The sequence below is a fragment of the Zootoca vivipara genome, chromosome 9 (genome assembly GCF_965207765.1).
Source record: "Zootoca vivipara chromosome 9, rZooViv2.hap1.1, whole genome shotgun sequence".
Taxonomy (NCBI): Eukaryota; Metazoa; Chordata; class Lepidosauria; order Squamata; family Lacertidae; genus Zootoca; species Zootoca vivipara.
The window spans coordinates 32,175,899-32,191,306 of NC_142592.1; the positions used below are offsets into that span (position 1 = coordinate 32,175,899).

Genomic DNA, 15,408 nt, shown 5'->3' on the forward strand with positions numbered 1-15,408 from the left:
GTCTCATTCGCAGTCAGTCACTGCCTGTTCAGACTCTATTAGCATATATGTGAAACCAAGATTTTGTTGCCCCAATGTGCATCACTTTGCATTTGCTTATATCAAATTCCTTTTGCTGTTTTACTGCCCATTCGCCAAGTCTGGAGCCTAGCAGAGCTTTCTTATTTGGGGCTCATCTGCCGAGGATGCCCAGGCCTTCTCTCGGCTATCTTGGCATCTTTCAAAAAAGTGTTGAGGAGGTTCTTTATATATTTCCCATCAGCCGACGTTTTGAGATATTTTATGATTTCATATGTTGTTTTACTTTGCACAGATGGAAGATGGTACTCACTGAGGAAGTATCCTTACTGGTTTCATCCACCAAGTGTTACATAACCAGGAATATATCTAAATGCTAAATTATGCTTCTGGGACCTCTGGCGCAGCCGAGATAGAAGTTGAGACTTATGAATTCAGGCGGCCTGCTCTTGCTTATTACAGAAGTTAACGGGTAGAAAAGGTTTTTTAGATCAAACAGCTCTTCTCGCTGCTTATGTAGCTTCAAAATATTTGAAGTTGCTCAGGAGGGATTCGTTTTGAAACGGAAACTTCTTGGATTAATTCCTGAGTTGTCAACTGAGCCAGAATAAAACCTGGCAGGCTCAACATAATCTCTGTATATGTCAGGCCATGCTTTTATTCAAGCAGCTCTGCACTTGGGGCTTAATTTTGTACTGAGCTATTTATGGGTAAATTTATGTGCATCACAAATGCAGAAATGTGCAAAACTGAAGCACTGCAGTCTGGTTGCAACCATGTGGGTTGCCAGCATTTCAGGGGCTCCTGATGCAGCTCTTAAACATCTTGGATAAAGCTGCTACTTTCTGTACTTTTTGAAAGAGGTGCACAGGAAAAGCTTAGCAGATTGTTTGCTGGGAGAAATTACCCTGCATCCCAGGGGACAATCAAGAGCCTTCTGAGCTCCATCTGTTGCCCGGGGTATAGCCATAGTTATAGAATAAAAACAGAAAAATTGTATTCTAGTCAGTTTTAGGTTGCTCAGAATAAAGTAAGATGCAAATGGAAGGCAACATCTTTTTAAAGTGGCCTACTGTGCTTCTTTACTGGGACGCAGGTGGCGCTGTGGTTAAACCACTGAGCCTAGGGCTTGCTGATCAGAAGGTCAGCTGTTCGAATCCCTGCGACGGGGTGAGCTCCCGTTGCTTGGTCCCAGCTCCTGCCAACCTAGCAGTTCGAAAGGACATCAAAGTACAAGTAGATAAATAGGGACCGCAACAGCAGGAAGGTAAACAGTGTTTCCGTGTGCTGCTCTGGTTCGCCAGAAGCAGCTTTGTCATGCTGGCCACATGACCTGGAAGCTGTACGCCGGCTCCCTCGGCCAATAATGCGAGATGAGCGCGCAACCCCAGAGTCGGTCACAACTGGACCGGGGTCCCGGGGTCAGGGGTCCCTTTACCTTTACCTTACTGTGCTTCTTAGAACAAATTAATACTATGTCAAGAGAATCAGGGTCACACTTAACTAACTTTCTACACCTTAGCAATTCTCAGTTAAAATGTCTGTGTAATGGGATTTTCAAAGGAATATCTGAAATGTTGGTATTTGAATTGCAGCAAAGGTGGCAATGCTCCTAAAATGACAGAACACCCCCCATTTATTGTGTCATGGTGTAATTTTAGAACTATGGCCACTGGTGTGCATGGTTAATATATATTTCTTCTCCATTTGCAGTTTTTCCAGCTTGTTGGCTTTTCTCCCCGATTGTTACACTAGGAATGCATCTTTATAAATAATAAAAAGGCCAGGCATGCCTACATTATGAACCTTACACTCTTAAGCTAGTTCAGCTATATCACTGTATCTTCCACAAACACCCATGGAACCTTTAGAGTTTGGCCAATGTTGTGAATCCTGTATTTAAAACAAACAAACAAACAACCAGTGCAATCTGAGAGCTGTAATTTCCAGGCCCCTGTGTGGAAATATGGGAGATATGCAGTCAAATCTAATGATGTATATTCCTGCTAGTTAGCGTGTGAAGGGTTTAAGACCATACAACTGTATTGCTGATAGGCGGACTCAGACCATAGAAATGTAATTGGTAGAGAAAGCTCTGTGTGATGTCATTTCCCCTCCTCTCCTGGGAGGAAAGAAGCAAATAAGTATTTCCTCCTCTCTCTCTCTCTCTCTCTCTCTCTCTCTCTCTCTCTCTCTCTCTCTCTCTCTCTCTCTCTCTCTCTCTCTCTCTCTCAACCAGTGGACATCTGTCTGCTTGCCTGCAGCTGTTTTTGCTGTAGATGCAAGTATTTTACCTGCAATAGTTTTTACTGCTGTTGCTGCTCAGGAGGAATGCTTGACTGTGAGTAAACTACATGTTTTCAACTTACTTCTCAGTCTGTAGCCTGTTCCTTTGATAAAAGGGGTAACAAAACAAGGCTAATTCCTATGCTTTCATTTAAACTGCTTAAGATGGGATTTAAGCTCTGCTGAGATGGCTTTCTCTTGTGGGAGAGTCTGCAGAAGCCCTGCACTTTGAAAAAGGCTTGCAACCACATATTCTCTTTGCCTCAACCCACATAAGTGGGTCTGTAGAGGGATAAAATATAGTTAAGATTACCTACTTAATAAAACCCATCAGGAAGCATCAAAACAAAACAGGTTTGAAAATTTACAGTGAAGAACTAAATTGAAATCATACTTCATGTGCATACCAATCTATATTGTGGATTCCAACGGCAGATGCAACACTGCATTTTGTGGTAGTTTTTAGACACCCCAATTTCAACCCTTCTGCTCTAGCTCCTTTCCTGTCAATTTCAGCCTGGCAACCCCATTTTGGAATAGTGGTGAGGTTTTTTTGGGAAACTGCCATTCTTTTCTCTCTCTCTCTCTCTGTCTCACTGTTAAAGGAAGAACATAAATATTGTAAGGAAATGCAAATGTTTGTGTTATATAGTTATGCAAACTAGGGATTCACAGCAATATGCTTGGCAGCTTGTGCCTTCAGTCATTTAAGATTTCTTTTGAAGAAGTCAACAAAAGAGAAGGTCACTAAACATGCCTTTCTGTCATCATGGGAATTTGGACATAGAAAGGGAGAAAATGTTAACTAAAAACATCAACAACTATTTGGGGGACAAAATGCCACTCCAGCAGCAGGGATTTCGGCTCAAAAGTAGAATGAGGATGCATAGCAAGTACATATACATAATCTTAAAAGCTCCATATCAAAAAGCTGCAAGACACACATCCTTTAAAGCTCTCCTCTCTGCAATTTTCATCCTCCTGCCTCTTTCCTTTCTTCTCAGTGGGGTCCATGATGCCAAAGGAACCAATACTTGGGTTCTTGCAGATCTGTGATGCCCTGTTCCTCCTAGTCCCAGCATGTGGTTAGAAAAAATGGGTGAACTATTGGTGACTTGTGGAAGTCAGCTGGTCGTTCACCACACCTCTCCCTATGTAATTTATCAGCAGAGAATGCAGAAACCCCCAGCAGAGACAACAGACATTTCCTGCTCCAGCAGAACTTCCTCTTCCAGAGTCCCCAGTTGACAGAAAAAACTCCTCTCCCACATAGTTCAAAGTAACAAAGTGTTTATTGTCCCCAGATACAAGACAAAGCTAAGCACTACTATCGACTACATACAATTCTTCTGGTCTTTGAAGTAGAGATACATATGTACAGAGAGATCGGCTAACACTGTCACCATGCTAGCTAATGCCGCTGTGTAAAACCTACCCAATTCTCTCAGTCAGACCATGGCAGCAAACAGGACTAGTATACCCATCTCTACATTCCTGCGAAGGGTGAATGACTCAGCAAGGCATGCCCTTGACCTCACTGGTGCTGCTATGGCAACCCAGTGAGCCTGGCACTCTTTTCTCAGAACACCCAGATGTGGGAGATGTGCTCCTCAGTGCATGAGACCAAGCACTGTGCAATCTAGTACATTGTTCACATTACACCAACATGAACTGCAGATTCATAAAACTCTCCTTGTAAAGAGGCAGACCAGTGGATTCTGTTTCTACATTCACTGTTTAAAAACTCTTCTATGCAGCACGTAGCTCTGCAGCCACAGTCTAGATATCTCTGCATGTCATAATAATAATAATAATAATAATAATAATAATAATAATAATAATATACTATTTATACCCCACCCATCTGTCCGGGTTCCCCCAGCTACTCTGGGCGGCTTCCAACAAAATATTAAAATACAGAAATCCATCAAACTGGAACAGGAAACAAACTGGAACAGGAAACAAACATTATGTGTAAATAATTTATTAAACCATAAGGTCCAAATTGTGTTGATATTCACTATTGAAATATGAGTGACAATCTACTTATGCAATATATTCTTATGCGCTGCCATTTTATCAAAATCTTTATTTTTCTGGTGGAGTTTGACAACAACATATGCTAAATATATAATAACATTTTACAGGGCTGGCTATAACTGAGGTTTGTATTAACATAATACAGAATGTGTGGAAGGTGAAAACAGCTTCTGTACACTCAATTCTGACACAAACCCTTAAGCAATATCATTTTTAAGAAGCTAGATATTTCATAACACACATCACATTTGGTAAACACAACAAACTAAAACCCAAATATAAAATTCCACGTTTAAAGTTGGATGGCACAGGGCTAATGTAGTTGCACTGTCCTGGTTCCAGACATCACTGAAACAATACTAAAAACACAATTCCGCACAATTATATTTTATCTCATATTTTCAAAAGCCATGATCCTAAATCTCATGTGTTCTGTGTCAAAAAGCTATGGCTGTAACTTTAATTTGGCCTTAGAAGTACTTTTCGCAAGTTATTTTCAAAAAATTTTGCACACAGCACCATCTGACTTCTTATAAAGAGAAGAGGAAAGTTTACGTGTGTTCATCGAAACCCATCTAAGCTCTGGCTTATTCCCACGGCTGTTCTTCTTTAAGGATGTTTTTCATAGCCATGAAAATTCTAGGATCAACTCCTAGAAATTATTCCCAAGGAAAACGACATCCTTAGCAACCTTTCAACATGACTATTATTCAAATGGTTCTGAAACTGCATGTAAATTTTAACTGACATTTTAATTTGATTACTTGCAACTAATTCACATGAATTGCACACATTATAAATTATCCTGATGACAGCAGGTGTCGGCACATCTTTTTATATTCTTGGGTCTGAGATAGGTTTGTTACGATGCCAGCATATGAAATCAGTGGTTGAGTACTTGCTTCGCATGTGTAAGGTCCCATAAATTCCTGATGTTTCTGGTTAAAGACTATTTTTGATCCAGGTTGGGAAAGAGCCCATAGCTGCCACGTCTCCCGTATTCCCCGGGAAATCCCTGTTTTTCCAGCTGTTCCTAGCTGAAAAAACGGATTTTTTTGTTTTCCCCCGGTTTATTCTGGTGCGGCGGCCATTTTGGAACTGGGCGGAGCAGCATCAAAAGTCACTTCTAAGCATGCTCCGCCCAGTTCCAAAATGGCTGCAGTGCGACTTCTGGCACGGCAGCCATTTTGGAACTGGGCAAAGCAGCATCAAAAGTCACTTCTGAGCATGCTCCGCCCAGCTCCAAAATGGCGGCAGCGCTACTTCCGGTCTGCTATTTCCGGCCCGGTCCCTTATTTCTCCAACAGCAACTTGGCAGGTATGGAAAGAGCCCTGCATGAGACCTGTGGGGGTTAGGGTTCATTGAAAAAGATCAAGATGGGCTGACTTCATAGCTAAGGCATGAGGATGTAATATCCTTTCCTAACCAACGGTAGCAATAGACTGGGCTGCACATGTAGTAGAATGGAGTGGTTAAATCCTGAGCTGGAAGATTGGACTGTATAACTCAGAAGATCTTATTTTTGGATGCTTCTCCAAAGAAGAAAAAGAGCAGGGGGCGGGCGAGGGGGGGGGAAGAATCATTGCAAGTAAAATAATAATAATCCAGTATGTTAATAATATAATCTGCTGTGCTGGAACCCAAATGAAGGGAATTGCAGGGAACCATTCAAAAATATGGTGCATCACAAGCAGTTTGAAAGCCAGGAATGTCCCCAAACAGGAATATTCTCTTCCAATGCAAATAGCAGGCCCTGGGTTCCAATTCCAACTGAGACTTGCAGATGAGGCAAAGGGTTAAAGCCCCTTACTGTTCTTACCTGGATAACCAACCTCATTTTTACTGCATGTGTAGATCAGACCTATGTTGAACAGGTCAAAGAAATCCTAATATGTATTATTTTAGCAATCAATCGTTTGTGCCTCTTTGTGGAAGCCTGCCTTCCCACTATGGGATAATCATAATGCTCAATGTTTGTATAGCACTTTCAAGTGTCCATTGTGCTTTGTGTGCGCCAACTTATCTAATTGAAATCCTTACAACAACCCTGTAAGATAAGTCAGCATTGTTACCCCCCATATAGTAGGGGGGCAACTGAGGCTGAAAGAAAGAGTGAGTTGCCTAAGGCCACCTAGTGAATTTGTGGCAAAACATGAGATTTCTAGCTCAGTTTCTCAGCCACTTGGCTACGCCAGCTTTCGTGACTAAGTATTTGGGTGTATTAAATCCAAAAACATAAACAAAATAAAGAATATATCTGAAAAATAGAGAAAATACTGATACCCTGCTTTATCTATTTTTCACCCAAATGGAATTTTTTTGTCTCATTAACATTATCTTAAAACATTTGTAATATATAATAAGTACAGACCCTACCTCTGGAACACGTACATTCTGACAATATCTATATATGTTGGGGATATATATCTATAGATATAGATTTATTTATTATATCATATATATCTTATAAATATACTGTAAACATTATAGATTTCTGAATAATTATAGCTCTAATACTAGCAATATCTATATTTAAAAATACAGTTCAAGGGTCCTCTAGTCTTACAACTTACAGAAGACAGAATTAAACCTGCTGAACAGAATTTATGAATACACCAAGAGTAAAAATGCTTTTACAAATAAAATTCTGTATAAATTAGGGCTGTTGTTTGATTAAAAGAAAGTTTAGTTGATTAATCCACTGATAAAAATCTGCCCAAATTATTATTATTATTTATTCTGTATAGGCTATGAAGTGCAACAGTACACATGTCTACTCAGAAAGAAACCCCACTCAATTCAATGGGGCTTGTTCCAAGGTACGTGGTGGAATCCACTTACCTAGGAGTAAGCTGCACGGAACTTAGTGGGGCTTAATCTTAGTAGACACATACAGCATTGTACTGTTAAGGCTACATAGTTCCAAATGAGTTCAAAACTATAGTACTGAAGAAGAAAAATTCCTCCATTGTTTATAGATATTGCAAGCATGGGGTGGAGCAAGCTTGATCTCAGAAGAATCATTACTTCCTACGAGGGAGAGGAGGAGGAGGAGGAGAAAAGTGCCCCCCATGGATTTATAACCACTTGTATTAAAAGTAATAATTAACCATCAAAAACAAAACAAAAATTAATCAGGAGCATCTCTTTCATCAAGTAGCAATATTTTGATTTAGATCCATTGATTAATCAACTCAACACTGCAGCCGCAGTATAAATATTGTACTAACTCCCAGGAAGGAAAAAAAGTAGAGAACTAGATTACAAACTGGATTTCAGATCAAAGCACCTGTACAAGATTGTGAAGTGAAGATGCTTTGCAAGATGCAAGAAGGGCTTTTGTAAGTGGTAACATTTTATAACTGATGCCATTTCTCCCTGAATTTGTAACGTCTTGGGGCCAAAGGCCTCAATCCAGATAGGGAGATTTGTACATTAAAAAGGTGGTCTTCCTCACATGTATCACTTACTGGCTTAGGAACCATGGACACAAAAGGGATGGCATTCAATTGTCAGCACCCAAATGCCAGCACATTGCTTTCAGTGTGCAGTCTAGAGCACTTTTCCATCTACATTCTGAATCAACTAGTTCTGATCCTTTTAAAAGCATGGCTTGGGCTAGATCAGGGCCAGAAATACTGGACAACGGTCACTCTCAGCAGTGGCCCCATCTTGCATCCATCCCTCTGAAGTATCATTGTAAAGCGAGCAGGATTGGACCATACACACATTCATTCATTCATTCATTCACTATTAAAACTCTCAATTTTACAGAGTGTTCTTTTTCTTTTTTTAAAAGCCTTACCACATGGAACAGGAGTCAAAGAAACCTTTCATCCTAGGACTTCAGTACACCAAAAAACCCTTTTTTGAAGGATTTCACTACATTATTGGCCTGCCAAGGAATTCTTATGGCAGCCTTTCACAGTTTGCTGGTGAATGCAGATGTTGTATTGTCATTGCTGCTGCTCTTTTACTGTATGTTGGAATTCAAAATACAGTTTTGCTGCTAAATTGTTGGATTCTTGGATTAGAATTTCTTCTTCGAGGACAACCTATAATTAAACAACAACAAAAACAGTGAGGAATTAACCAACATCTGTCCCGTCTGTCTATTTCCTTCATTGCTCTTTTTCATCTACCGTATGCATAGCTGCCAAGGAGTCACTACATTGGTGTTTGGCCAGCGTTAATATCATGCAGCCATGATATTTCCAGCTGTTCGAAAGATTCCATCATTGGTGTCTCCAAATTTTTTTACACATCACTTGGGAAGACAGGCGAACTAATATCAGTGTACTGGAAGAAACAAAGATCACCAGTGTTGAAGCAATGATTCTTCAACGTCAACTTCATTGGACTGGTCATGTTGTGCGGATGCCTGGTGATCATCTTCCAAAGCAACTACTCTATTCCCATCTTCAAAATGGAAAGCGTAATGCTGGTGGTCAACAAAAGAGGTTTAAAGACTGTCTCAAGGCAAATCTTAAAAAATGTAGTATAAACACTGACAACTGGGAAACACTGGCCTGCGAGCATTCCAGTTGGAGAACAGCCTTTACCAAAGGTGTCATGGGCTTTGAAGACACTCGATCTCAGGACGCAAGGGAGAAACATGCTAAGAGGAAGGCACACTTGGCAAATCCACACCGTGATCAACGCCTGCCTGGAAACCAATGTCCCCACTGTGGAAGGATGTGTGGATCCAGAATTGGCCTCCACAGTCACTTATGGACCCATTGTTAAAACCGTGTTTATGGAAGACAATCTTACTCGGCTACGAGTGATCGCCAAAGAAGAAAGAAGAAGCAGCCATTAGTAGCCCTAGCAAATAAAGGCCATTCAATTGGTCCAGCAGCCAAATGCTAAGCGTAGTCTGCTCTTTTTTGCTTTGTGCTTGGATCTATAGCGAATGGTGGGGCAGCTCTGTTCACATGACCTCTAGTTGGTCATGCCGTCTCTGCTTACTGAAGGTAAAAGGGGATGGACAAGGTGTCAGGATGAACAAGGATGGCACAGTGCAAATGCACCAGTGGGAGAACTGGATTGGCTCTGCCACTGCATTTGCAACCTTGCCCCTCTCAATCTATGTCTCAGTTAGTAGCAGCAATGTGACTACCCAGAGGTCAGGTGAGTATTGCCAGTCCACCATGCTGCCTGCTACTGGTCTTAATTGCAAAGGGTTTTTCCATACAACTGCAATAGTGCAATGGAGCCAAATTACTACCTGATATTTCAAATACAACAACTGTACTGAGACCAGGTGTCCTGCAGAGGAATCCTATTCCTTGTGCAGGTGATGGAGCAGCTATGGATCCAGCTCTGGCCTGCTCTACTCTGCTCTACCCCACATCAGGGTCCAACACTTGATGTCATTGGTGGGAGCATTGCTGGAGATAGCTGCTCAACTGCTGTGCTTTTTAGAGGGTCAGTAAGCCAGCCAAAAGAAGTCAATGACCAGACACTGCAGGTATTTTGTAACTCCCTCCAGCAGCACAGGTCAGGGGTTAGGACTGATTTGCTATTTCTATATGATTCAGTTCATATTTATTAATTTTGAACTTGAACCTAACAACTATATTTGAGAATTCTGCATAAAATCTAAGTTATGAAATAACCCCCTGCTGCTCTAATATCAATCAATACTGAGCAAGGATCTTAGGGTATGGCATGTCAAAGCAAATTATGGATTAGCACCTAAACCCAAATTGTTAAAGCAGGGCTTGCGAAACTACAAGCAGGCTATGGATCACAACACGCCAAAAGACTTTTCTGATGGTAGGCTAAAAGCAAGACCATCAGATTCTCTCACCTACGACATATGGTTTTGTTGTGCATTCTGCTGCTGCTGCTGAATTAGCAACTGCTGCTGTTGTCTGCGCCGTGCTGTCCTTAGCTTCTCAAAACGAGCCTCCATCTCATCCAACACTTTGGGAGTGTAGCGCACCACTAGCTTGACGCTGTCCTTAGCGGCCTTCAGGAGCTCCACAGCTTTCTCGTGGTGCTCTCCTTCCACGCTCTGATTACGTAAGGAAAGAATAGTGAAAAACCACATATTGCAAGAGATGCCTTTCTATTAAGGACTTGGGTTAGGAAGGCAAAACCTGAACTTCTTACCCCCAGGGCTGCTGGAAAGTGTCCAAGGGAGAGTGAAAAGGCAAGAAAACAGAGTTCCAGCAGCTTGATAAGGCCCTAAAGTCATTAAGTTTTTTGCAGTTGAGGCAAGAATTATATTAAAGATGCAGTTGACTAAAATTGATGCACCTACTGCAGGGATGAGTTCTCAGATAAGTGGCACCTACAGATTTACTGCACCCCAACACACCCTTGTGAAATCAATATATGGCTACACAAAATCTCCACTTTGCAATTTTTGTATCTGAAATGTCACATTATGACTGCCTGTTGTTTTGCTTTTGTTTTGCTTTTTTAAATTATCGTTGACTTGCAAACTATTCCTACATATAAACTATTCCTACATATAAAGGGCTACATATAATGGTTTGTATTTCACTCTAGCCAGTGGGAGCCAGTGTGGGGAGAGGGAAGTCTTCCATGGATGGAAGGAGCATTTCCATCCATAGAAGGTGATGTCTGGACACAGCCCACAGCATTTCCAGCTATGACCTCTTAATTGCAGCATGGGAGCTGAAGTTCCTTCAAAAAGCACAGTTCATTTTTTTAAAAAATCAACAAGTTCACATACCACTCCATTAACAGAAAGTAACTGGTCTCCTCGTTTGAGTCCTCCATGCCTCTCAGCTACTCCTCCGGGAATTATGCGAGAAATATAAATAGGAGAATTTTGTTCTTTTCCTCCCATTACATTAAAGCCAAGGCCTTCATCAGTCTTTGGCAGTTCTACCACTCGAGGGTGTGAATGGCCTTCACTAGCTGCAAAGGCAGCAACGGTTGCCTAGAAGAAAACACATCTCTTCAGCATATAGCGAGTACAATGAAAAGCACTGGTGCTAATTTTCTTTAAAATATTAATTTGAATGAAACAGTATTTGCAATTCCTTAATTTTAAGCAAATATTCCATAATTCTTTTGAATACAAAGTATTGATGTGGAGCATTTAGTACAGAATTGCCCAAGGCCTCCAGGCACAGTTATGTGCCAACATCGTTGCTATTAGGACTGGGGTGCATGAATCCCAAGTTCAGAGTTTCACATGTGCTCAGAGGCTCACATGGAGCTCCTGCACATTTGGGGATCCCTGTTTCCATAAACGCAACCCATGCACATGAAGGAAATATGAAAATCAGTTCTGTGCACTACTTGGAGAAGATTTTCTGGGCAGAGGGATGCCATGATTGCAGTCGAGTTTCTAAATCTATAAGCAGTTTTCTATGTTCTCTAGAAAGTGACCTCCCTATGAAACCTGAATAATAATAATAATAATAATAATAATAATAATAATAATAATAATAATATAATTTATACCATGCCCATCTGGCTGGGCTTCCCCAGCCACTCTGGGTGGCTTCTAACAAAATATTAAAAGTACAATAAAACACCAGTCATAAAAAACTTCCCTAAACAGGGCTGCCTTCAGATGTCTTCTAAAAGTCAGATAGTTGTTTATTTCCTTGACATCTGTTGGGAGGGCGTTCCACAGGGCGGGCACCACTACCGAGAAGGCCCTCTGTCTGGTTCCCTGTAACTTGGCTTCTCACAGTGAGGGAACCGCCAGAAGGCCCTCGGCGCTGGACCTCAGTGTCTGGGCAGAACGATGGGGATGGAGACACTCCTTCAGGTATACTGGGCTGAGGCTGTTTAGGGCTTTAAAGGTCAGCACCAACACTTTGAATTGTTATTTAAATTGAATATTTATAATGCAAACTCTTTCTGATTGCTGTGAATAATGATAATAAAAAGTAAGCTTTGCCAGATTACAAAAGGGAGAGCTGTTTTTTTTCTTAAATAGGTTTCCACTGTAGTGTCAAAGAAACATTTAAAAATGATTTAACAGATTTGATTTACAACCAAAAGCTCTGCAGGGCCTTTATATACACACTGAGCTTCATACTAGCAGGGGCAGGCATGCAACATCCCTCAGCAGCAAAGTGGAATCTGTATACCATAGTCTTTACATGCAAAGTGGAGCCACTGGACTCTGGCAATAGTAAGGAGTGGAAGAAAAAAATACTTTAATTAGGGGAGTTTAGTTTAAATAACTGTGTCAAATAAAAATTTAGGACTCCTGAAATTATAACAGTTGCTGAAATGAAAGCAGCAGGAAACCAGGATTGCATTGCTTAAAAAAACAAAAAATGTTTAGTATACATTTAGTTTGCATTATGGAAACAGACATTTTCCCACCAGCAACTGTTTTTCAAAGTGTTTTGTATGTTTCTTTGGCATGTTAAAATGCAGGATAGAATCTAGCTAAAGTTAAACACTTTAAGGGGTTCATTCATTTCCATAGGAGAGATGTACACTAGAATCCTATATCTGCATATCCAGAAGTAAGTCCTATCGGGCCTTAGCCTCAGGCAAGTGGCTGCAGGATGGTAGCCCCAAGCACATACGTACTTAACTCTTCTTTTGAAATAAATGATTCTAGAAAGTGCTTAACTTCAGCCCATGGTTCTTAAAGGTCCTATGAGAGTTCGTTCTATTAGGGATGTTTAATGGATGGAACTAGGTAACATGAGTATGATTCCTTAGTTGCGTATGCAACATGTGTTATCATGCAAAAATTGTAACCATGCACACATTGAATGTCAAACATAAATGCACAAGATAATGCAATGCAGACAGCCCAGAAAAAACCAGGAAATATTGTGATATTGAATCATTGCTCTACAATCCTGCTGTTCTAAATGAATAAGAAATGAGAATGGCAAACCTGGAGGGTTTTTCATCTTCAACTATACTTTTTTATCCACAGCAGAAATAATATAGAACACACCTTTCTTGGATAAGTAGCTACAAAGCTCAAGCTCAAACCACTCTTGGATATGTGCAATGTTCCAGAAGCTGATAACATAATGGAGGAATTTTATTTAGACCTACCTTTAGCTTATTAAAGTTAAAAAGTACTGCATGGCTCAGAATGGTTTCTTTTACTCTCTAATAATCTAAAACACATTATTTAAATGGTTTTAATAATATATTTAAAATAATGTTTCCCCCCATCAAACTTTGGCTTTCCTCTATTTCAAATCAACAGGATTCTTTCACTGGAAGTGTGGAAAGAACACTAGCATTAATTGCTTTGAATTGCAAAGAGCGGTGTTCTTAGGTCTGAGTCCATATGCTTTGTCAAAGTTCTACAGTTTTCTTAGTTTTCTTTCCCCTGCCTCACTCATGCAGAGAAAATTCATTCAAGTTTTATCAGTGGTACAAGACAGAATCTATTCCGTGAGGAAATGTGCATTTTACTGGAAACATTCATTCCCTGCACAATGTGAACACAAAAGTACATTTCAGATTTAGTTACAAAAGCAATGGGATGGATTGGATAAAATGCTAAACCACAGTTTAGCATTGCAAGAATGATTCTAGCCTCCCACTGGGCTTGCACCTGCCCCTTCCCTCCTACACAGAATTCCTGAGGGGTTATGAAGCTTTCACTTCTGGATTAAACTCAGGTTTTTGTGTAATCTGAAGCCACCCAAACTGTGGTTAATCTTAACTATGGTTGGTGGAAACATGCTAACTTCAAACCATAGTTTATTAACTTAACTTGCTTATCTGAACCCCATTTCACGTTTTAGATGGCATGCCAAACTTTGGTAAATCAAAGATGGAAGAAGAAACTTCCAATCTCCTTGGAGTTGCATCAGATGGGAGAAATAGGAAGCCTGGGGAAAGCGAAGCTTCTTGTAATGCTAAAACCAGTGGTTTAGTGTTGCAACTGAACAAAGCCATTATTTCTCTTGATGCTGGGTGCATACAAAGATTTGTAAGGATCCTTCCTGAAATTTCATCATTAGGCCCTGTTTTTCAGAAATGATGAAAAACACAGCTGCTGCTGCTGCTTTCTGTTGAGGAAATATGTGCTCAGCATCTTTGAAAGCAAGAACCTTTACTGTTCTAAAGGCAGGCCTGTGCCATACTGTACTATGAAGAAAAAAAATGTTACAGGAGAACTTAGCTAAAGAAGCGCGAATGGCCAGTGCATTGTTCTATGCAATGAAATAGTAGGTTTGACCCGAAGCTGGCTCCCCGCTCCCCACACTGCAAGCCTCTTTATTCTGGAAAGCATTCTCTTTTCTTAAGCTACAGAAGCAGCAGCACAAAGGTTGAATTTGCCATTAAAGTTGTTACCTGGAAAGTAGCACTGGTTCTAGACTCTGGGCTGCCACTGATGTCTAAATTTTCTTACAGTCTACACACGAATACCTGAAACATACACGCGCACAGTCAATTACTGGGGCATCTTAGGAGTGTATATTTTAAAGCTGCAAGCACCCTACCTTTGCTGTTGCCCTTGCGCGGAATTCGGGGCAGCCATTAACGTTTATGGTTTCATGCATATATTGATACACCTGAAGCAGAAAAAACAAACAGAAGCAAAACGAATCATCAAGTGTTTCTCCACAAATCAAAAGCTCTGAATACAATTTAGTGCTTGTTTGCCTGGCCAGTTTTGTTTGTTTTTTTGTATTTCTCATGTACAATGCTACCTGCAACAGCCTTTTCATACTACAGTATTGGTTTAACAATCCGTATGTCTCCCCTTGAGGCTGTTGAAAGCATATTGCCATATTCCAAGCACTCAAACATCTATTTTTGATACACAGGGAATATGTAACACTTCCTCAGATTGCCATACATGGAACACTTGAGTGGGCCTGGGTTCCCATGATCATGTAAAATGGGTGCATTTCATCATTCACACTTTATATATTTCTTGTAAGAAAACATGAGCGTTGCACTGGCATGCACAAAGCAGACACATCTGCCTTATGAAGTGTGGAGCCCTCTTTAATTAAAAAACACACCAAACACTTTTACATTTCACTGTTAGGAGCATGTGCCAGGAGCAGGTCAGCAATAAATCACACGGTGTCAGTGAATGAATTCTTTCTTCAAGGAAACCAGGTTGACTC

The 15,408-nt window shown here is 40.6% G+C and overlaps 1 protein-coding gene across 2 annotated transcripts in view; it reads right to left on the reverse strand.

Annotated features, from left to right (window-relative positions):
- Window positions 1-3,574: 3,574 nt before the first annotated feature.
- LIN7A (lin-7 cell polarity scaffold A) overlaps window positions 3,575-15,408 on the reverse strand; it is a 37,664-nt gene continuing 25,830 nt past the window's right edge. Inside the window, exons 3-6 of one of the 2 annotated variants that reach the window (XM_035127838.3) lie at window positions 14,773-14,844; window positions 11,052-11,261; window positions 10,158-10,364; window positions 3,575-8,400 (exon numbers count right to left, since the gene is read on the reverse strand). In XM_035127838.3, the coding sequence (XP_034983729.3) occupies window positions 10,158-10,364; window positions 11,052-11,261; window positions 14,773-14,844 (489 nt within the window). In that variant the 3' untranslated portion in view covers window positions 3,575-8,400. The remainder of the gene's footprint in view (window positions 8,401-10,157; window positions 10,365-11,051; window positions 11,262-14,772; window positions 14,845-15,408) is intronic. The other variant, XM_088651745.1, reaches the window with a different exon arrangement.